Source organism: Lepisma saccharinum, chromosome 19 (genome assembly GCF_977018435.1).
Source record: "Lepisma saccharinum chromosome 19, izLepSacc3.1, whole genome shotgun sequence".
Taxonomy (NCBI): Eukaryota; Metazoa; Arthropoda; class Insecta; order Zygentoma; family Lepismatidae; genus Lepisma; species Lepisma saccharinum.
This window is the reverse complement of record NC_139247.1, coordinates 54,000,480-54,024,787: the sequence shown is the minus strand read 5'-3', so window position 1 is coordinate 54,024,787 and position 24,308 is coordinate 54,000,480. Positions and strand designations below refer to the sequence as shown.

The 24,308-nt window shown below is 38.8% G+C and overlaps 2 protein-coding genes across 3 annotated transcripts in view; one reads left to right on the top strand and one right to left on the bottom strand.

The window, feature by feature from the left end:
- Window positions 1–5,798: 5,798 nt before the first annotated feature.
- LOC146003163 (uncharacterized) lies at window positions 5,799–22,022 on the bottom strand. Of its 2 annotated transcripts, none has more exons than XM_083141347.1 (5): window positions 21,907–22,022; window positions 18,689–18,882; window positions 15,355–15,542; window positions 7,862–7,969; window positions 5,799–6,330 (listed from the first exon to the last, which is right to left on the bottom strand). In XM_083141347.1, the coding sequence occupies exons 2-5, from the start codon at window positions 18,863–18,865 to the stop codon at window positions 6,189–6,191; spliced, it is 615 nt and encodes a 204-aa protein (XP_082997473.1). In that variant the 5' UTR covers window positions 18,866–18,882; window positions 21,907–22,022; the 3' UTR covers window positions 5,799–6,188. The 2 variants fall into 2 exon arrangements, with proteins under 2 accessions (XP_082997473.1, XP_082997474.1); XM_083141348.1 differs by having other exon boundaries at window positions 21,937–22,010.
- Window positions 22,023–22,223: 201 nt separating this feature from the next.
- Window positions 22,224–24,308, top strand: part of LOC146002749 (uncharacterized) — a 67,057-nt gene continuing 64,972 nt past the window's right edge. Inside the window, exon 1 of the mRNA XM_083140683.1 lies at window positions 22,224–22,255. The gene's annotated coding sequence lies outside the window, so the exon portion shown is untranslated. The remainder of the gene's footprint in view (window positions 22,256–24,308) is intronic.

The window sequence follows — 24,308 nt, the reverse complement described above, 5'->3', positions numbered from 1 at the left end:
TGAGAATAAAATACAGGAGGAAAAATCGATCAGAAATTGTAAATAATATTATTCATATCAGTGAGATGATGATGCTGATTCTGGAGTTGGTAACCTGATTTCTTATGAGTTGGCAACCTGATTTCCTATGAGTTGGCAACCTGATTTCCTATGAGTTGGCAACCTGTTTTCTTATGAATTGGTAACCTGATTTCTTATGAGTTGGCAACCTGATTTCCTATGAGTTGGCAACCTGTTTTCTTAGGAGTTGGTAAATTTATTTCTATTCATAGCCTAGAACCACGTCACATAGTGAGATAGCCCAGATATTGGTCTCAGTATACGCCACTGGTTATAAATTTCCTTCTTTTGCAGTAACGATACAAACCGGTGCAGAGTTTGTTGTAAAATATCCTTGCGAACATTTCTCAAGTCCATTGTACGTTATGGCAGTAGTTATACATTTGCTTACTCTAAGCTACATTTACACGTAAGATTATTTAATGCGTCTCTCAACGAATCAATTTTTGGTTATAACTTCACAAGTCTAGGATGGGATTGCAAACTTCCTTTGCCTGAATCACACGAGACTAGATTTTCCAGTTTAGTTGTGTGGTAGTTGCTCATCTGCTAGTTTTCGCCTCACACGATATTTGCTACCGTACGTGTTGGTAATCTTTGTTCCCACAATGCATTGCGCAGACGAGAGACTTGAGGAACGTTGTATAAGAATAACTACTACTGCTATTTTCCTTACAATGCCAAACTTAAAGGCACGTGCTAGAAATTGGTTCGAAAGAAAATATGGTAGTCAAGGCGTACTCAACATGCTTTTAATGTACTCTGGTATGCATTCATACATGAGATTCGCAAGATTCATTCATTTACAAAATATGTCAAACATTTAATACAGTAGTAACAATAAAGATTCATTATCGGCTAATCACATCTGTCATGTACAAATTTCATTGCTATGATAAATTCCTAAATATTAACGATCACAAAAGCACCTCATCTCTGCTACTTTTTTTCAGCGAAAATAAACAACCAACACTCGGAAAATACAGACAAAACCCCTCACAGTTTATCTTTCGCTCTGATTGGCTGTTAGAACAGCATTTAGCAGAGAAGCCAGTTGCAATTAGAACACGGTCTAAACTCCGTACCAGCTAACTGTAGACCAGGCGAACGAGAACAAGTCTCTGCGCAAGTAGTGACGCGAGACGGCTCCACCAATGAACAGTGAGAGAAACGGAATTGTGAAATGGGCGACGGGAGTTACCCGATTTCCAATGCAGCGTTGCAAACTTTTGAAAACGATAATACCGAACGCACATTGCAAACGCACCGTACTTTTGTCTCCAGGTCTGTACGATTGTTTTAAGAATTTCTTAGGGAAATATTAGTGATAACACTGCAAGATCAAATTTTGACAAACCGTGCATTTAGCGTACGGACTAAGGTCTGGACCGTACGTCCGTACATGCCATGAAATTTCCGTACATGTACGGTCAGGACCGTGCGGTTAGCAACGCTGCGCTTTCACCACTCAATTTTCCTCTGCCTCTTCTGCTGAAATGCGCGGCCCTGCTCTACAGTTAGCTGGGACGGGGTATAGCCGCCAAAACCAGTCTAGCAGCCATCATTTCCAGCCATTCCAGAGCTAACTAGGGCATTCCTACTGGAAATCCAGTTCGGTGTGATTATTCTTTATTCTTTATGGCAAATACCAGCAAGTTGCAGATCATGGCGTAAGGACATATTACTGTTGTCTTCTCCGTTTCAGATTTGGAATGGACGGGCACTCCTGCGTGTTGAGGACAATTTGCGAAACGTCTCAGCGGCCCTATCGCAAGAGAGGTATCTTTGGAGAGATACTGAACCTTATCTTCAGGTAATATATCAATTTCAATTTAATTTTTTCCCCTAGCAGTTACCTTTTAAGTTATTACTTATTCCAATGTATGAATAATTTGATCTTGACTGTAATGTTTTGTGCAAATCCACTAATTATCCTTGTTTGTTTTCACACTATAAACCTGTTTTTGCATTTAAGAGGAACAAGATTTTCCTTATGAATTTTCAGTAAAAATAAAAACTGACTTCACCTGCTTGTATCATACACAATGTTTTATGAGCCGGGCGTCAAGAGAGATTGCCCAGCGCACCACGTTAAGTTTGTTGCTTCAATTTCATCTGTTGTATGTTTGTTGTTTAACGTCATTTTCTTACATTTTTGGCTAATCGCAATAACGAGTATGATAATGATTAAATGCAATTGATGAAGTAACACTCAAAAAGAACACCAATGCTCAAGGCCGGGTCTCGAATACGGAAACTTCGGCAACGAGATCGAAAGTCGCCTTAATGTTCAGCCACAGTGTCGGCTAAATTTCGTCTTCCATTGAATATGTATGTCAACTAGAATGAAATACAGGGTGTCCAAAAAATAAGCAGTATAACTTCAGGAATGTGTTTCTCAGAGGTAGACAATGAAATTAATTTACATAAACATAGGTCAGGAAATGCTTGGTTTCATAGTTATAAACTTTCACAAAACGTGCTAACCTGAATGTCTTTATCTGCCCAGATGGTTTCCTGCACTGTTGAACACAATCTGGTAGTTGTCTGGTTAGTGGTACATGTTGAGTAGACGTTGTTGAGGCTAAGTACACAAATCAGGAGCTAGCAGATATGCATGGTTTGGCGCATGGAATGCTGTAGAGGTTCGTCGTCTGTGCCTGATTTGTGTACATTGTCTCAACAACGTCCACTCAACATAGATTGGATTGTGTGGAAGATAAAGACATTCCGGTTAGCACGTATCGTGAAATCCTATAACTCTGAAACTAAACGTTTACGTTTACAAACTATTTTCATTGTTTACATCTGAGGAACACATTAGCAAAATTATGCCGCGTATTTCTCGGACACCCTGTATAATATAATTAACATTGTCGAGGTAGTATTCTTTAAATAGCTTTGTATTATTACAGCGCTGGTTGGTCCAAAAGTCAGGTATTGCCCAACAATCAGGAGGAATATGTGGTTGCAAGATGGCTGGGGTTGCAAGGCAAGGACTGCACAAGGGCCTATCCGACTTGTCGACATTCATTGTTTGACATTACATAAAACAATAAAATGCAAGAAAATGTAGTTTCTTTTGTCATTATGCTTTATTATCCAAGACTTATATCATATAAGTTATATCGTCTTGTGCTAAATCTTACTTTGTGATAAGAGCATTTTAACCTAGGGAAAACCAGGTTTTACACTTGGATAAATGTTGTCATTGTTAAAATGTGTACCTAACTTTCACAAAAATGAAAACTTAACAAGCTCTAATGTGCATCTCCGCCATATTTCTAGCCCTAGGATTATGCACGGCTTCAAACAAAAGCTCATCGTTTTCAGATTGTAATTAGAGGTATGCCTTCACCCCTATTTTGACATTGAACGAGTCCAGTTGGCGCATGCGCACTTCTGTCCATGGTTTCGGTCAAGGCAGCCGGACTGTATATTGTTAGTGAATATCTGATATAATTTGTAACGTATTAATATATAATGGTCGTAATTTTCATAATTTAGTGGTGCTGCAAAGGAAATTGAAGGAAATGAGGCTCGGAGAAGGTAGGAAGAAAAACAGTTATATCAACTAGAGTTTAAACTTGTTATGTACCCAGAGGCGCAACCACGAATTTTTGTCTGGGTGGGGCAAGTACCAGGATAAACGTACCAACAACAACAACAATAATAATGGAGCAAATACAGAATACCGGAAGTATCTTCAATTGCTTTCAAATTCGGCATAGTCACTAATTTTGACCTCGTAATCACGAATCTGCAGTTAAAATTTGGTCGGTCACGTCTAGAAATTGCGAAATAAGTCGAAAAAAGTGAGTCCGTGAACGGAGTAAACACCATTGATTTATGAAGAAAACAACTATTTTTTGCAATGATTAGTGTTTCAAAACTATGTTTACGATCACCCTTAATTTTTACTGTGCTTGCCTAACCTAAGCTAAGCTAACCTAACCTTACGTGAATGGTTCGTTGGGTAAACATATTTTTCAACTTTACGCAAGACGCCATTTTCTCACATGCGAGAAACATGGTTTCCATGTTATTGCATAGCGGTAATTGACAAGCTTATTTCGCTATTTCTAGAAGTGACCGCCAATTTTTAACTGCAGATTCGTGATTACTAGGTCAAAATTAGTGAGTATGCCGAATTTAAAAGTAATCGGAGATACTTCCGGTATTCCTAATATATACCATAATAATAATTATGGCATTATTATTATTAGTAGTAGTATTATTATTAGTAGTATTACTAGTGGTAGTAATAGTAGTAGTATCAAAGACGTTATTATCCTTATAAATTACGCACAGAGGGGGTAAAAGTCGGTACTAAAGCATTTGTTTGTAACAAACTATTTCAAATATTTTTTCAACATAATAATGGAAAACAAGGACACAAACTGTATTTTTGAATGGCAAAAAATGAATGATAAATGGATATTTTTTTGTACATATAACATGTTTAACTTTCATTCACAACATATGTTTTACACATATGCAACATGGAGCGACATAAAATAAGAAAATACATATGCCACATGCTAACATTAATTGTGTACGTATTCAAAGTTTATTCAATACATATATACAACACATATAATTTAAATACATTACAGATAATAAAAATTTTAGATCCAATTTTTTGCAATTGAAAACAATATTGATTTAATAGGGCACAAATAATTTCATTGGACACCGTGGCATTCTCTATTTTTCAACTATTTTCATTAAAATCGCTCGGCATCCATGGCTGACTCCCGCTGCCTCCTAGCTACGGCTCTCAACCTGACGATACCGAGATAAGGAGGCCTTGCGAACGAAGCGAGCAACAAAATTTTACGAGATGTATTTTAATATGCATAAGATTTTAAATCGAAGGGGACAATTGCTCCTCTGTGCAGCCCCTGCAGGTGTCGTCAATGTTTGCCTCCCTTGCCCCCCTAGAATTGCCTTCCGTCGAAGGTTGGGGGGTGCAATGCCCCCCTGCCCCTCTGTGGTTGCGCCACTGACTGTACCTTTGGCGTCTCATAAGGACAGGCTTCATAGTTCTTAGTTCGCATTCATTTTACGCGGTGTTCTGTATTACCAAAATGGCGGGATCCTGCATTACGTAGATTTACCAAAACGGACCGCGACCCAGTTATTGACGATTCGACTTTATTGTGTTCCGTTGTGTTGTAGCCATAAGCGGATCTGGATTTTTTTTTCTAGGAGGTTCACAGACGTATGCTGTAAGCATATGGCCAGATGTGAGATCGGAAATATAATGTGCAGATTTTTCAACTTTATAAAACCAGGCTGTGTGTGTCTAGGTGTGAGTAATATTCACATCAATACAATTTCAAGGGTTCGTTTTGGGTTCAATTTCTTGTGAGATAAACTAATAGGGGACTCGATCGTCTAAGTACATTCTGAACTACTGACTGCTGAACTACTCGACCAGGAAACAAACCCATATCATAATATGATAGCATTAGTAGATATTTTTATAGTTCCACCTTATTTGCATTAACAAAAAGAAAGGGATATGCTTGAGAAGTCATTTCCTCGGCGAAATGTGGAAAATTTGGCCATCATTTAATTTTATTGCATTCTAAACAGAAGTCCCCGGGTTCGAGTCCCGATTAATGTTTTATGCTAAACTTTGTTTCATTCTTTAACTGTCTGGAAAAGGGTTGCTCGAACACTTGTTATTGGTAATTGTAAGACACGTTATCAAACTTTTTATAATGCTTAGCCATCCATTTTGGGAGGGACAAGTACCCCTTACGCTAAATCTTCCACTAGTTTTAGCTAAATATTACATTTAGAAGATTATTTTTGTCACTTTTCTGAACTTTCCAGGTACTTATCGAACTTTTCTAAACCTGAGGGAACGGTAAACGTTGTTTGTCATTTCGTGTCGCCAACATGGTTGCCTGTTAGATACCCGGTCGAAGCACACAATGGTTCGGATCCAACTTTAAACTGTAGGCTCAGTCCATTAGTCTTCTTTGCATAAAGTGGACATAAAAAGAAACATGGCTTCCATAGATTTTCAATTATTTTGTGCTAGTGACTCTTCTAAGTATACTACGGGAATGGTGCAAAGGTATCAGGTAAAGCTGTTTTTCAAACTGTTAGGGGTTTTAGGAATTGGAATTTATTTGAAACATAGAATAAGGGCATTTTGAAAAATTCTTTTTACAAACATCCATTGTCTTTCCCGTCAGAACTGCAGTCTGATATTCGTCAGGAGCACTGGAGTACGACTCATTCAGTAATGGGTACCTAGAAAAAAAAGTGGAATACTGTTCACTATGAGAATTTCCTTTTAGTTAATAGGATATGTTGTTTCAATATTGAAACGAGTATCTTGCACTTCAAAGGAAATCTACCAGAAGTCATTAAAGGTAAATTTTGTGCAGAATCACTTTTTTCGAAAGGTATATTCACGGTTAATGTAATAATATATACAGGGTGAGCATAAAGTCTTTCCCTGATTATGAATATATATATATATATATATCAACTTGCACGGTAGGTAGGTTAATAAAACCTATGGCAATAAGTAGTGCAATACATCAAGTTTTTTTTCCATTTCTTTGTTTTGCCTGATTCTTATTCTGATTCCCATATCATGGCCACAGCGTTCGCCGGACATAACCCCTCTTGACTTTTTTATGGGGTTACGTTAAGGACACAGTGTAGTTCACCAGTTCCTGATATGCAAACTCTTCAGACACGAATACGGGATGCTATAGAGACGGTGACGGAAGAGATGTTGGCAAAGACATGGAGAGAAATTGAGTATCACCTAGACGTTCGAAGGGCAACAAAGGGAATACATGTCGAAGTGTACTGATAACAAAACATTATGAGTTGAACTACCATTTCCAACAAACCGCATATCTGGATCTAGCATAGTTCTTTAGCAATAAAAGTTTGTAATCAGGGAAATACTTTATGCTCACCCTTTATAATAGCCTATGCATAACATACAATATATACTTGACCTTTTGTCCCTTAGTAGCGAACATAGGGAGACAAACTTGTGCAAAATATAATTAATCCAATAGAAAAAGTAACCACACTACTGTAGATAGTTTCTTATATACTTCACACTTCAAAGGAAAAAAACTGAAGATAATAATAATAATAATAACAACAACAACAATGAACAACTTTTCTTCAAATACGGTTGTTTAAAATTCCACAAACGAGATAATACTACCATGGAAAAGATTGGATTGATCTTGCCCAGTCATAAACCTTCGGGTATAAGAAGGATAGAGAGTTAGTTAGTTAGATAATACTATATAATTCGAATAACAAATTTTATTGGACTTAGTTTTACATCTGGCTGTTTACGTCCAGTATACAATTGCATCACTACAGCCGCACCGTAGCGAAAGAAACGAAACCTACAGTGTTCGTTGGCTACGAGACGCACACGTATTTCTTAATCTCTTAGGAACCGAAAATCTACAGGTTAGTCCACAACCGCTTAGTGAAATTACACAATTGCGTCAAATACTAGAACTGACGTTATAGATAAAATAAGGTAGGTATATATTAAATTGTTATGCTTAAACTGATATCTAAAATTTAAAATTTGAACCTGGTCACTTCTTTTCTCAAGTAGCCTATAGTGACCAGGTTCATATTTTAAATTGTAGATATCAGTTTAAGCATAACAATTTAATATATACCTACCCTTTTTATCTAGAACTGATGTACGTTTGCACTTTTTTCTGAATGAAAACAAAAAGATTTACCTATACAACTACGAACATTACAAAATATATATGTTTAATCTTACCTTAGAATAACGGTGACAATTTCAGATAGAACGTCAGTTTCATTTAATGCGGAAGCCTTTATCTCACATATTGCTCTTAATATGCATATTCTGCCTGGAATTTCGAGGCTGAAAATAAAATAAAAGCAGTCAATAACTCGTGTGCACTCTAGCTGATGGACGTCAGGCAGAAATAGGGTGTTACTCCTCTGTAAAATGAAAGCCTAAAATTATACGAGGGTCCGTCAATAATTATCCATGCCTTTGTTGTAATGTTTTTTAGGTTGGACGCACTCCTCTGGGCGCACGCGTACCAATAGATTGCACATTTGTCGTTCATTACTCATTTTCTTTTCTTGTTGGGTAACCATGGCCGCGCCAGTCTCCTCTTGCATCAAAGAAGAACAGCGAAGAGTGATTCGTTCTTATGTGATGTGGACGTGTGCCAGAGGCATATCCACCGAAGACTTGCATCCAGAGGCGTGGCGTGCATGTAACCGGTGTTACCGCAGGTAACAGCAAAATGTAAAGAAATTTAAAAAAAAAATTCTCAATAAAATAACAACATGGTTAAATAAGTTAACCGACAGCGTTGCAGTTGAGTGTATATTGCAGAGGACATTTTTTCTGCAGCCGACAAAAGCGAAGAGACAGGCCGTTCCGCTACCCTCAAGAGGCAACAAGAGGAAAGGGCGCTAATGCAAGGGAACAGCGGGGAAAGACTTGGATTGATTGATTGATTGATTGATTTAGTTTATTTTACTTCGCGTTTTGTGCCTCTTGGCTAATTTGCTAAGATGGGGATGAGTGATGAAATGATGAAATTGATGAATGGACATTCACAAACAACCAAGCCCGACCGGGATTCCAACCCGGGACCCTTGGCGTCGCAGCGCGATGTGCTAACCACTCGGCCACAGGGTCGGGCGGAAAGACTTGGAGCCAAGTGTGCTAGGGGGTTATTCATATGCCTGTTTAGGGGCCCTGTTGCCTCTTACCGGATCAGCAAGTGTTGCCACATTGGATTTCCAGGAAAGAGCAAAATCCCGCATAAAATGGGGATACTATTTCTCTGAAGCAACAAGAGCTAGACTGCAAAAGCCAAAGCTGGATTTAACTACAACTGAGACCGTTTACGTAATAGACGAAAAGATAAGTACTTGATGCGATTCGTGATTTGGACAAACCTTGCTCCAAAAAACTAAGTTGGCAACAGTAGTACGTACATCTGGACTTCCTCCCACCGCTGGAGGAGGGGAATTCTGTCGTCTGCTCAACGCAGAAAAGTCAAACTGACCCGAATGTGTGGTGCTTCTTCCCCTTTGCATTTCTTTGCAAAGAAACAGAGATGGTTGACAAGGCTCGGCTACTATTCACTGGATTTTCGCGGTAACTCTCTCATGAGTGGTAGTTCTTTCTAGGAGTGGTTGTGGCCAAATAAATCATTGAGCGGATTGAAAAAAAAAATCCAGATGGTAGGGTGGAGATGACAATGTCTGATGGCCGGTAACACTTTTGAAAAAGTCACGCCACGCCACTGCTTGCATCACAATGTGTGAAAAGTGCTATTCCACGACGAAGTGCGTTCGAGTGGATTGAGAAGTTTAAAAACGATTGGACAAGTGTCAAGCACGACTAAGAATCAGGATGCCCCTTCACTTCCACTATTGACGTCAACACAGCAAGTCCGTGCCATGAGTCTGACAAACCGACGATAAAGTGGTATAAAACGTCCGCCATATTATTATGCATAACGGCCCCCTAGTATACCATAAGGCCACAAGAAACGGGTCATTGTTCGCTGTTCTTCTTTGAGAGCAGCACGGCTATGTTCACCCTGCAACAACAAGAAGCGAAAATGAGTGATGAAGGTCTAATGCGCTAGAGTAACGACAGATTCACACTCTATTGACATACATGAGTAGAAAGCAGTACGACCAAACCTAAAGAAAATTAATTATTAAGTGACCCTCGTATAATTTAATTTTAGTCACAGCAATTTGAATTACTGTAAGGGACTCATTATTACAAGGAGGAATAGTAAAAAATTCAAAAATCCGACACCGACATCCGTGGCGGAGTTGTTAGCGCAGGATGCTACGACGCCAAGGGCCCCGGGTACGAATCCCGGCCTGAGCATGCGATTTCTTTGCGAGTGTTCCTTCATCAATTTCATCATATCAACGCTCATCCTCATCTTCGCGATGAGGCAGAAAAACGAAGTAAAATGAAGCAAATCAATCAATCAAGCAACCAAGCAAGCAAAAATTCGATAGAGTCAAACTGAAGCAGGATTTTGTGGGAAAATATATTGTAATTTGCAGACATTCATACAGTTTCAAACTAAAATTGTTTCAATCTACGTCATTTATGCAATATTTAAATGACAGTTTCATACCACGATGGATTTTCGATAACGTACTCAAAATGAGAGTGCAGATAGGCTGAATAAAATAAGGTTTAACCTATGAAGTATGACTTCATGTGGAGAGTCATAAAGTTTATAGCATGGTAAACAGCAACTCTTAATCGAATGATGATGATAATTTTGCTAAAGTTCCCTTGCTCAGTGATTATTCACACCTCCAAAACTCTCCGTCCAAAAGTTTTCTTCGATTGATTGATTTAGTTTATTTTTCGCGTTTTGTGCCTCTTGGCTAATTTGCGAAGATGGGGATGAGTGATGAAATTGATGAATGGATATTCACAAACAACCAAGCCCAAGCGGGATTCGAACCCGGGACCCTTGGCGTCGCAGCGCGATGTGCTAACCACTTTTATTATTATTATTATTATTATTATTATTATTATTATTATTATTATTAAAGGAAAGCCCCTAAGCTGAAGCTTCCCCCATCACACTTCATTCACTCATATCATTTTATGCAAATCTCAATTTCAGAACTTTTCAGGACAGACAATCACAAACATCCATGTTCAATCCGGGATTCGAACCCGGGACCCCTGGCGCCATAGCGCGATGTGCTAACCACTCCGCCACGGGGGCCGACAACACTCGGCCACAGGGTCCGGATTTTCTTCGATACATTTCAGCACTATGCTAAATTTACATTCGCCCACTCCACCTCCCATATTCTCTGTTATGCCTTTCTGCACACACACACACACAAAAGGACACAGCGGGGGAGAAAGGGGGAATTAAATGGGAACCCTCGCTTGTTCGTTCGCTTACTGCGGCGTGGTACGGTTAGGAAATATCATTTTTGTGGGCTAAAGTGTGAAGCGCATAATGTTCCGCAGAACTCTAGTGTAGGGATGGCCAAACGGATCCGGATCCGAAAAATCCGGATCCATTCGGATCCGGATCCGGATCCAAAAGTTACGGATCTGGATCCGGATCCGAAAATTCCTGATCTAGATCCGGATCCGAGAGTTCCGGATCCAAAAATTTCGGATCCGGATCCGGGTCTGAAAGTTTCGGATCTGGATCCGGATCCGAAAGTTCCGGATCCGAGAGTTTCATATCTCAATCCCATTATAATATTACCACACCTTAAAAGGTATTATGATCTTTGATTACAAAGACATTTTTCATTAGTTAGTCCTACAAGAATTTTTTTCAAGTGGTGTTCCTAAAATAATTTGCTACGCATCGGCTAACACACTCGTGCACAAAAAAAATCTTACTTGATTAACATAAAATGTCAGAGGTGATTTTGTAAACGCCATTGAAACGAATATGTATTCATTCCAATGTATTGGAAATGGAAACACGCATAAATGTGAGACATTCCATTCCAGGATGAAACCTTTAACACATATAACAAGATAGAAATGTTATACAAAAATTATACAATTGTTCTACAGTTACAGTTTTACAAATTAAAATAGAACATTATAATATATGCAGTGTTATATAATTACAAAGTGTAAGACTAACAAGGGAGGTTATCTAAGTGTCCCCCTCCAATTTCCATGAAACTTGGCAGGCGTATAGTGGGGCCCAACGGAAGAAATACGTGTTTTTTTCGTTTCAGCTAAAAACGGTTTTAGGAGGGCAAAACCCCGTCAATTGTCAAGATGAGGACAAATTGAAGTGAGGATCTGACCACTGTGTCCCTCCGATTTCCATGATACTTGGCAGGTGTATAGTGGGGCCCAATGGAAGAAATACGTGTTTTTTTGTTTCAGCTAAAAAACGGGTTTAGGGGGCAAAACCCCATCAAATGTCAAGATGAGGACAAATTGAAGTGAGAATCTGATCCCTGTGTCCCTCCGATTTCCATGAAACTTGGCAGGTGTATAGTGGGGCCCAATGGAAGAAATACGTGTTTTTTTGTTTCAGCTAAAAAACGGGTTTACAGGGCAAAACCCCCTCAAATGTCAAGATGAGGATAAATTGAAGTGAGGATCTGACCCCTGTGTCCCCCTCCAATTTCCATTATACTTGGCAGGTGTGTGTATAAACGGGCCCAAATGAAGAAATACGTGTTTGTTTTGTTTCGGCTAAAAAACTGTTTTAGGGGGCAACCCCCCTCAAATGTCAATACGAGGACAAATTTAAGTGGGCATTTGACCTATGTGTCCCCCTCCGATTTCCATGAAACTTGGCAGGTGTATAGTGGTGCCCAAAGGAAGAAATACGTGTTTTTTTTTGTTTCAGCTAAAAAAAAAACGGTTTTACAGGGCAAAACCCACTCAATTGTCAAGATGAGGACAAATTGAAGTGGGGATCTGACCCCTGTGTCCCCCTCCGATTTTCATGAAACTTCGCAGGTGTATAGAGGGGACCAATGGAAGAAATATGTGTTTTTTTGTTTCGGCTAAAAAAAACTTTTTTAGGGGGCAAAACCCGTCTCAAATTTCAAGATGAGGACAAATTGAAGTGGGGATCTGACCCCTGTGTCCCCATCCGATTTCCATGAAATTTGACAGGTGTATAGAGAGGCCCTATGCCCCCTGTTTCTTCCTATGCCATATTTAGGGTGGTTTCGGGGTCAGATCCCCACTTCAATTTCTCCTCATCTTGACATTTGAGGGGGGACCTCTATACACCTGCCAAGTTTCATGCAAATCGGAGGGGGAGACTTAGACCTCCCTTGTATTAATTAATTACAAATCGCGCACGCGCACGCACACACTATATATATATATATATATATATATATATATATATATATATATATATATATATATATATACACACACATATATATATATATATGTGTGTATGTATGTATATTATATATATATATATATATATATATATATATATATATATATATTAGCGGGTAACAATATGTTATAAGCACATTCTTACTTTCCCAAGAAGCGCATGTGGGATGGCAAAACGGATCCGGATCCGGATCCGAAAGTACCGGATCCGGATCCGGATCTGAAAATGCCGGATCCGCGGATCCGGATCCGAAAAATTTTAGGATCCGGATCCCACGGATCCGGATTTCGGATCCGCCAGGATCCGGATCTGGCCATCCCTACTCTAGTGGTGGGTCTCCCCTCCCTTCTCTCTACGTCTTTCCTTCTTTCTTTCATTCTCCCATCCCTTCACTCTTTCTTGCTGTTTTTCTACGTCTCATTTTCTTAAGATTCCTAAAATCTATATTTCTCTTTCACTTCCGTTTGATTTGTATTTTCCCCATTTTCTGTCTACTCTTTCTATCTATCATTTTCATTCGTTCTTTCTTTGTCTGTTCTTCAATCATCTCTCTTTCCAGTAACTCTCTCTCTCTTTATTTTTTATAATTTTTCCTCCTCTTCCTCCTTCTCTAATCCTCTTTCCTGTCTTTTCATTTCTTTCTCTTATTCTTTTCATCATTTTCCTCCTTTCTCCTTTCTCCTTCTATCTTCCTCTTTCCTCTTCTCTTTGATCATTTTCCTCCTCTTTCCTGTCTTTCTTTTTCATTTTCCTCCTATTTCTCTTTCTCCTTCCTGTCTTTCCCTTTTCACTCTTTTTTCGTTGTGTTTCTCCAAATTCCTTTACATCTCATTGCCCTTCTGTCTAATTTCTTTCTCTTTATTTTTTGTTTGAAGACGTCAGAAATATGTTATTGAGCGGGCAGACGGAAAGTTTATGACAAAGCAAGGACAAACACACGTGTGTGCGTGTGTATCCTTGTATATTTGTTATTTTTCGTCACTTTTCTGCCGATTTTGGCTAATTGCGATGATGAGTATGAGCACGATATGAGTGAAGTTAGATGAAATATATGATGAGTCACTCACGCATGCCATGGCCGGAATTCGAACCCCGAAACTTTGGTTGCGATATCGAAAGCGGACCACTTAACGTGTTCAGCCACGGAGCCAGGGTATGTGTTTGTGTGTATGTTTGTGTGCGTGCGTGTAAACATACATGTATCCTCTACATATACGCGTGTAAAGACAAAGTTTTTTTTATGAGAACATTGCTGTACACTTAAAATATTAATAGCGTATACTATACAAGCTAGTGCGTGATTTTAATTTCTGTGAATTTTCAAATGATGAAAAATAAATTATTCAAGACAATGAGAGAAGGTGATTGACATTTTAATATTCTAGTTGAGTTCAAGGGGAAAGATAACAGTTAAAGGAGATTTTCTTTTTTGGGTCACAGGTGGGACAATACAAAACACAAGTAAATCAAAAAGTTACAATAAACGAACAATATGTAAGATACCTTCTACTTTCTAACTTAATTATGTATAATGCTCAGTGGCGGTGATTGGGGGGCCAGTTGCCCCCCCCCGGTATTCGCCACTTTTGCACCCGCACTATGCTAAATCTTATCTACAAAGCGAAATATACTGTCTTTGCCCCCGTCCCCCAGTCTTGGAACCCAATTGCTGCCACTGAATACTTGAATATTTATCCAAATGACAAGTCTAGATAGTTGACTCACAAGATAGATTAAAGTTACAGCATTTTATTTAATTTCAAAAATTGAAAATCAGGGGCACTTTGGCATGGAATGTCCCACATATATATACATACGCATATAGGCCTACATATATCTATGTGCGTGTGTTACTCTATTAATTTAAAATAAAAATGGTTAACTGAAACTTGATACTGGGGTATTTAGGACAGGGTTGTTAAAGTTCCAGGAATTTTAAGTAAATTCAATTCCGGTCCAGGAGAGAAATCAGCAAGCGTAAATGGGTTCTGGACCGTAAAGAACCTTTTTATCTGCAAAGTATTTCAATTCGGTCCAGGGACCTTTTTTCCCGATCAACTTAAATACGGTCCAGGAACCTTTTTTCCAGAATGAATTTCAATTCGGTCCAGGAACATTTTTTCCCGCATCAATTTAAATACGGTCCGGGAACCTTTTTTCAATGTAACAATACGCAACTTGGACCGAATTTAAATTGTGCGAGAAAAAAAAGTTGCGGTCCTGCAGCGGAACCCAACAGAACCCATTAGAATTTACGGGTTGCTGGACCTTCAACAACCCTGATTTAGGGTATGAAAAATGCCCCCCCTCTCCTTCTACTCCATGTGGGCCCCCATGGATAAAAAGTATGTATTCCGTCCTGCAACAGTAAACATACGTGTCAAGAAGGCGCTCGATCTTCCCGTACAAGTCTCTTCTCTCCCTGTAGTGCAGATAGAAACCTTGGTCTTGGTGCTTCTTGAGGAAGTAGCTAGAATCCGGGAGATCGTATGACACTTGCAATGCCGGTCCGTAACTCACTGTCTTTCCAGGAACATTGGCATCTGTGTTTATCTGGATGTTTAACTGAAATGCAAAGGAAGCAAGCAATGGCATCAGTGTCATTCCAAATTTAAATTACAAGCATTGAATCGCAGCGCGCACCGGCGGTCTTCGAGGTTCAACGGGCATTGCTGTGTGCCGTGTTGCCACGCTCCGCGACACAGCTTTACTCCGCTGAATAACAATCTGTTTAAAATCGGTTTCGCAATGTGAATTGACAATGATGATGCATTTTAAAAACAGATGCAAAGAGCTTCAAAACAAGACCAATATTGTATTTCGAGGACTACCCAATACCAAGACAAAGTTATTGAAGATTAGGCACACACATGAGATGTACTACGTAGAAAATTTTCAGCGAAAAATGCAGGGTCGACCAGGACTCGAACCCTGGTCTCTGGCATACCGTGCCATTGCTCTACCACTTTTTTTCTTTACTTCATTCAGTCAAATAATTTCACTCAATTTACAATTTCAGGAATTTTCAGGACAGACAATCACAAACATCCATGTCCGAGCTGGGATTCGAACCCGGGACCCCTGGCGTCGTAGCGCGATGTGCTAACCACTTTTTTTTTTTTTAAAAAAAAAAAAAGGAAATACCCCCTACACGGAGGTATCCCCCACCATTCACTCTTTTTCTCACTTTTACACTTTTCAATTCTTACATTTTTCTTTGTTTCTTATCAACTGGACGAACACAAATACCCATGCCTTACCAGGGACTCGAACCCAGAACCCCTGGCGTTGTAGCGCGCTCTGCTAACCACTTTTTTTTTTTTAAAGGAAATACCCCCTACACGGAGGTATCCCCCACCATTCACACTTTTTCTCACTTTTACACTTTTCAATTCTTACATTTTTCTTTGTTTCTTATCAACTGGACGAACACAAATACCCATGCCTTACCCGGGACTCGAACCCAGAACCCCTGGCGTTGTAGCGCGCTCTGCTAACCACTTCGCCACGGAGGTCGACCAAAGGAAGCAAGCAATGTCATCAGTTTTATTTCAAATTACAATTACAAGCAAGCATTGAACCACTCCGCCACTGAGCTACCGAGCCAGCCTGGCCTCGCCTGATTTTTCGCTATCGCTGTTTTACCTGCGTAAAACACCCACTGTGTTTCAAAGGCAACAGATCCCGTTCCGGTATAAGTGACAGAGACGATTCCACGCAGGTAAAACAGCGATAGCGAAAAATCAGGCGAGGACAGGCCGGCTCGGTAGCTCAGTGGGTCGACCTCCGTGGCGGAGTGGTTAGCACAGCGCGCTACAACGCCAGGGAATCCGGGTTCGAGTCCCGGGTAAGACATGGGTATTTGTGTTTGTCCAAATGAGAAAAAAATGAAAGTTGAGAACAACCGAGAAATGAAAAACTGAGAACAGAGTGAAAAAACGGGGAATACTTCCGCTTAGGGGTATTCCTTTTTCGTTACAAAAAAAAAGTGATAGAGCAATGGCACGGTATGTCAGAGAACCGGGTTCGAGTCCTGGTCGAGCCTGCATTTTTCGCTGAAAATTCGTACGAAGAAAAAGTTGTTTGGCAAAATTTAAAATGACGTTTTTTTTTTAAATTTTGAGAACCTGAAAATTAATGATTATGTTCAAAACCTTTCTGCCTGCACCCTACTAAAATTCCATATCGATCGGACAACCCGTTTCGGATTTACAGAATTTCAAAGATAGCCATTGTTTGCAGAACTAAAAACAAACGGCCTTTTTTTTATTCTCACGACGATAAAAAACAGAAGGTATACTCGAAAAAAAAGGCTAGCATAGATTAACTCAGAATCAAATAAGCTAAATTTTGATGTAACTCTTTCTTTTATGTAGGTCTACTGGTTAAATTTTAATTGGTGTCCAAACTCGAGTACTAGACTCTCGCTAATCCGGCCCTCAATAGTCCGCCCTCTCAGTAGTCCGACCGACATCCGGCCTGTAGTCACTCAAGCAGAAATTACGCGCACAACAATGAATTATCATGTTCAACAATGTTGTTAGTTAAAAATGTTAAACAATGCTATACATACGTACAGTATTTGAAATTGTGACTTTTTTACAGTAAAGTTCAGTACATACTATGGCTTCTAAAAGGAAACACGTTACGCTTTAAACTACATAGTAGTACGTAATTTCCGACCCTCTCAATAATCCGCCACTTCCGCGAATCCGGCACCCACATGTGCAAGGAATGGCCGGATTAGCGAGAGTCTAGTGTATCTATAATTTTTAATCCGATAGTAGATCCTTAAACACTCGCTTACCTGCATGATGTCGTGTGTGTTGCCTAACTCGACGGCGGTGGTAGAACTTGCGAATATTTCAGGATCTAAGTGTCACTTTTTTTATCGGTGACTGTACATTCCATTCCATTTCAAATGTGAAATTTCATCGTTAATCCTACACTCGGGGAACTAAATGCATCATATCGATTGATGCACCAGAATGCATCGATTGATGCACTAAAGTTGTTTTGTAGCTTCTTCAAAGAATCAGATTCACATTTGATGCATTTTGGTGCATTTTTGTATGGCGTGAAAGAAACACCAAAGTGCACCATTTGATTCCAGTGAGGATTTCTTTCAGTCGAGATGCACTTTAATGCATCAGCTGATGCGTTTTGATGCACCTTTGATGCGTTTTGATGCACCAGAATGCATCTTTTTTGATGATGCACTTAAACGTTTCGTCTGAGCTACATAAAGTCATTAGCTCAGACCAAACGTTTAAGTGCATCATCCAAAAAGATGCAGGAAGGTGCATCAAGGTGCATCAACTGATGCATTAAAATGCTTCCAGACTAAAATAAATCCTCACTTGAATCAAATGATGCACTTTGGTGTTTCTTTCACGACATACAAAAATGCATCAATCGATATGATGTATTTAGTTTTCTGTGTGTAGACTGTTCGGGAAAAAGCACTTACGTCAAAAATGCAATTTTACAGCAGGCAGTTTTGATTCTATGTTTATTCTTTTAATAACAAGCATTATACATGATTTGTTGCATCATCACTTTTAGAATCTTTACACATGCCCAATATAAAATTATACTGATAATATTTTCTTTAATTGATTCAGTGAGACTTACATGAAAGCAAACAGAAAATCGCAGTTTGTGACTTACGTGCCTTTTCCCGAACATACTAGAATTATGTGTTTCCTTACCGAAAAGGAGCTTCCGTCAGGGAAAGCCAGGTATCTCTTCTTCCTAATATTCTCCTTAGAGTTGAAGTTGGAGTATTCGGTTTGAGTTTGCGAATCCTCTGTCTGCATTGGTTGTAAGAGGTATGACAATTGAAGAAGGAAACAAAACACCATGCAGTAATTTCGGCATGAAGTCATATCTGTCGCTTGTCTACCTTGAATTATATAAAGTGACATGACATAATGATAAATTAAGTAACTAAAATATAAAGGAAAGTTCTAAACCTTAAAGGTATGATGCATACCACCATGTAAAATGTGGTTTGCTGTATGCAAATCAATGTGTATAAAAATGTTTGAAAAAACTAAAAAAAACCTTTGGTAGTTATACAGTGATTCATAATAATAATAATAATAATCTTTATTCATCCGTTGAGCCATTTTTTCATGGGTATGGTATACAAGCAATTACAATATAAAAACAAAAGTATCTTACATGCTGCACATACGTAATAAAAAAATAAAAAATAAATTGTACATTACATTCACAATATTAAGAACGATAATACCTGTATATTATATATATATATATATATATATATATATATATATAAATCTACTGATGATTCACCATAGAATCATTCTACAGTATTCTCACTGTTGATACAAGAAAGATAAATACTATGAATTCACACCTTTTTTCAACTTCTTTTTCACAAATACTGTACGTGACAAGTAAATCAATGTGAATGGCAAAACGTTTTCATTTCTCCTTTCCCTTTTGGATCGCTGAATGTTTACAACTAGCTGGTAGCGATTCCTCATTTTGTACAAATTAAATGTGCTCATTTATTATTAGTAGGGCTGAGCCGATACCACTTTGTACCGATAATTTATTTTATTATAAAACATAAACTAAACGCTACGTTTCCATCTTCTAGCAAGGTCTTCTTCAGACTCTGCACCAAGTACAAATGTAACAAGGTACAAAAACAGGACGATATATATACACAAACATTACTCCCCTCCAGACTATTAGAAAGTTGTTCTGGAACATTCTAGCAGGTGGCTTTCCCTTTCACCTAAAAGGCTAAACATATTTACTTCCATATATAATGTGGTTGGACTCTTTATCTCACGCTCTTTTTCCTTCCTTCTTCTTCCTTCTTCTCTCTTCATTCTCTCTTGTTCTTTCCACTCTTTCTAACACTGTCTTCCATTCTTTGTTTAACTTCAGTCCCCCATTCCAGTGCATTGTGTCCTCTTCACCTTTCTTCTCTATTTCCTTGGCCTCCTTCCATTTTCTCACTAGTATTCTCTTCTCCCTTCCTATCTGCTTAGCCTATGTCATGTCCTGTTTCTCTCATGTATTTAAATATCGCATTTCTCTCTCTCTCTCTCTCTCTCTCTCTCTCTCTCTCTCTCTCTCTCTCTCTCTCTCTCGTCGTACATCATCCCTATGTTGTTTCAACCTCTCTTTCAGCCTCTTTTTCGTTTCTCCTATGTACACAATCTGACATTCTTTACATTTCACTTCGTAGATAATCCCTTCCTCTTCATTTTCTGTGTTTTCCTATTTCTTGTTTGCATTCTTCGCTATTCTTAAGATGCTTCTCCCTCCCTTCCTGTAAGTTTTAATGCCCGCTTTCCTAAGCACTTTGCATATCTTTCCTATGGTCTTCCCCATACTCCTTATTCCAAAACTCCTCCTCTATTTCTTTCTCTTCCAATTCTCCCCTGCCACTTTTCTTCCTTCTTCTGTTCATGTCCAGTCTGTCCTCCTTCTGATAACCTATGGAAACAGCTGGAAAAGAATGGGTATGTGAAATGTGTCTCCACCGGATATTGAACCCGGGACTCCTTGATTACAAGACGACGACGTTACCACTACATTATTAAGTTACGTGTTATCATAAAATTCAGTTTTTTCACACAAAGCTGGTACAAAAAAGAGGAAAACTTTGAATATGCATAATTTACAGGATATTTATAGTCCGCGAAAGATTCGCGTGACATTTTAGCGGAACCCGTGAGAGACTAAATTCCGGAAAAAGTATCGGCAAGTATCGGTTAATAAATTACAACTGATACTTTCCGATACCAATAACACTGGTATCGGCCGATTCCGATACATCGGCATCGGTACCGGCTCAGCCCTAATTATTAGTATTGTTATTGTTTTTCCTTCCCCTCTGGTGGAAAGATGAAAATGAGTGATGATTAAGTAAGATTGGCGAAGGGACACTTACAAAGAACAGCATAAAAGGACGAATGAATGTCCTCGAAATGCGATACACGATTGTCCAACAATTCTTATAAACCCTGTTCTGTACATAGCAGATGCTGTTTTTCTTACGCGCAACGGTCACATTGCATAGTTTATATATACATGTATATATATATCTTGCATCAAAACACTTCTAACTTACTTACTTAGAAAGATTCACTGTTCAATGGCGTTAAAATAGCTCAGATAAATGGTCGTAATCAACACTATTTTGACATTACAGAGGTTAACGCGTCGACCAATCTGCGGTGTTTATGTTGCTTAACGACAGTGGTTCTCTCAGTGTACAATTGACATGGGCGTCGCCAAAAATTTTTGTAGGGGTGGTCAGACTGTGACATAAAATTTAAAAAATAAATAATTATTAATATAATTGCAAACTCATAAGAAATTATTGTTTTATTGCCAATCAATTTTTCAACCTAGGGAGAGGACTGAAAACATGAAATCAGAGAACTGTTTTTCATTATTTTTATTTCTCACATTTAAACATACTGAAATGCATAGTTACTTTATTTTATTATTAACTTCTACACATCACGTTCAAGAAACGGCTTTGAAAATAGGGAGGAAATTTTAGTCATAACGTTTCCTTTCTGTAACCTCTTACATCAAAATCTTATTCTTGAAGTCTTGAAAACTCATGGATCCATTTATTACTTCGATTAAATGGTAGAACATGACATGGTTTATGCAATTTACACTCAATTTTTCCGTCTAACACATTTTTTGACGCATTATTCTGATAGAGTGCTAGTTAACTCAATTTTTTTTATTATCTACTACAATAATAATAATAATAATCTTCTTCTAATATGAAGTATGTCAATTTACAGCTCGATGGACCTGTCGACCTCCATCCATCCTGACGCCTATGACAATTGACTATCTCACTAATATACAAAGTCACTTAACGTTTCATGTGGGAAGTTAAGAAAAATGTAATACTTACAGTAGGATATCCGGAATGGTTATTACATACAGTTTTAAAACCTGTTCATGGAGCATTAGATGATTTTCCACAGAGACATTGTGACAGACTCACACACCTTGTTGCATAGAGCAATGACGTGCAGAAACCGTTCGACAACAGACTCGCTCTGACTCAAATTACCAAAGTAAATTTACCTTAAGATCAACAACCTGTGTATACACTCCAATACGATGTTACTGCAAATTATCTCTATTCTGTGTATTTATTGGCTGCTTAGCGATGACGAATGTCGAAACAGTCTATACCACTAGCGTCACCAGAAAATGTTTTGTTGGAGGAGAGCTCAAGGACGGACGAAATTCTTCAGGTGAGTTCTGCTTTTCTGACTATGGACACCACTATTTTAGTTAGAGATAGACTAATATAAAGAGTATACTTTATGTTTGTATTAGAGTACAGCATGGTACAACTTTCGCTCGCTCGTACTCGTTCGAGTTCTCGACCCTCGAGTGTGCTACGCTCGAGCGTATACAATGAAATACCATTTTAATGTGACAGTAATCGCAGACACATATATGTAAAATATCCGCCTTCGTATTTTCAGCCAGCAATCGTATATTTCATTTTCCTATATCACTGTATATTGGTAAGATAGACTAAAATACATTTTAACATGGGATGATGACTATGTTGACTTAAGTTTCAATTTCACTGCGTCTCTCACTTAACGATCCATATTTGAATGCCCTCAGACAAATTACGATTATACATATACAGTGCGTCCATTTCGATCTTCAGCCGAGAGATCGGGAGAAGCGTGGCGGTTGGCGCTGACGGAGATGCCGACATTTGCGGCCTCTAATGCCCGCTTATTTTTATGGACATATGCAGACATTTATATAAATATTGAAAAACGAGCAATAACCTGTGTTATAATTTATCATCTGTAATTCATCCAAGTTCTGCCCTTATATACACAAATAAATACGCTTTAGAAACGATGTTAAGAGCCACAGATAATAAAACATTTTAATCATAGTTTTGACCAGTAACGTCCTGCTTAAGTTTATATCCTTGAAAGAGTTTTGTGTCGATGGGGATCGTTTGGAGGTTTCGAATGTGCAACACTGTATCAAGATTACGCTGCAGACGAAACCGTTAAAAGTGAATGGTTTTCGTGAGCTTCCTTGCAATCCGAAATCTCCGAGCTCGAGTTTTTTTGTTCCTTCGCGACTAGTTGAAGACAGAGCTGTGAATATAGTGGCGAGCAATGTAAGCCAAGAGCGTGTTAATTTCGTACTGTGCGCAAGAATGTTATTCTTGGTTACTTGCAGTTACTTGTTTGTGTTATTGCAGTGTGTATGTGTGTTGTGTCAGTTAGACGATTGGAATGCCAGCCGCAAGGTTCACGTTAGAACAAAGAATTTTTATGAATGACACTTACGTGAAAACAGACTCGTGTCGAAACGTGTGTAGGCAACTTGTACAGAAATTCCCAGGCGTTTCACCTCCACATAGAGATACGGTTAGACATCTTGTCCTTAAATTACGAGAAACTGGAGCGTTAAATTTTAAAACACCTAAGCAAAAACGACGGATTCTAACCGAAGCAAAACTCGATGATATTGGTGCAGCGTTAGAACGTTCTTCAAACAAACCTCTACGCCGTGTTTCAAAAGAGGTGGGCGTGTCAAAATCATCGGCACATACAGCCACTAAGTTACTCAAATTAAAACCGTAATCTTATAACACAGGTTAGTGCTCGTTTTGCAATATTTATATAAATGTCTGCATATGTCCATAAAAATAAGCGGGTATTACAGGGCGCAAATGTCGGTCTCCGTCAGCGCCGCCCGCCACGCTTCTCCCGATCTCTCGGCTGAAGATCGAAATGGACGCACGGTATTACTGGTCTTCGAGTGTATACCGCTCGGATTGCCTGTTCGAGCGTTATTCGCCCCTGCGAACTATTTGGCCCTCGAACGAAATCATCTCATTGCAGCACTCTAGTTCGCATAAGCGAATCAGGACTGGAGTGGGATCCAAAGCACTGTGCAATATATTTTTACCGAGAATCAAACTGGGATCCCTTTTAGCACAAGACGGCAGGGGTAGCCACGAAGCTACGGGGGAGATATTAGCCAATTCTGACTTGACCAATTACATTAGTGAATTTCCTAAATTATTATAGTGTTGATATTTCAAATTATATTTTCTTTGTAATCTTCACTCACTAAGACTGGAACAATGGGCGTTACACATAAATAATGGGTGGGTTCAATTTAACAGCGCAAGGATGGTGCAAATTTTATAGTTACTGTTTGATTATTACATTTTACTTATTATTAATAAACAATTTTAAATTATAACCAATAAAATTTTCTTTATAAACAATTTGGATGTAAATATTAGCTTGATAT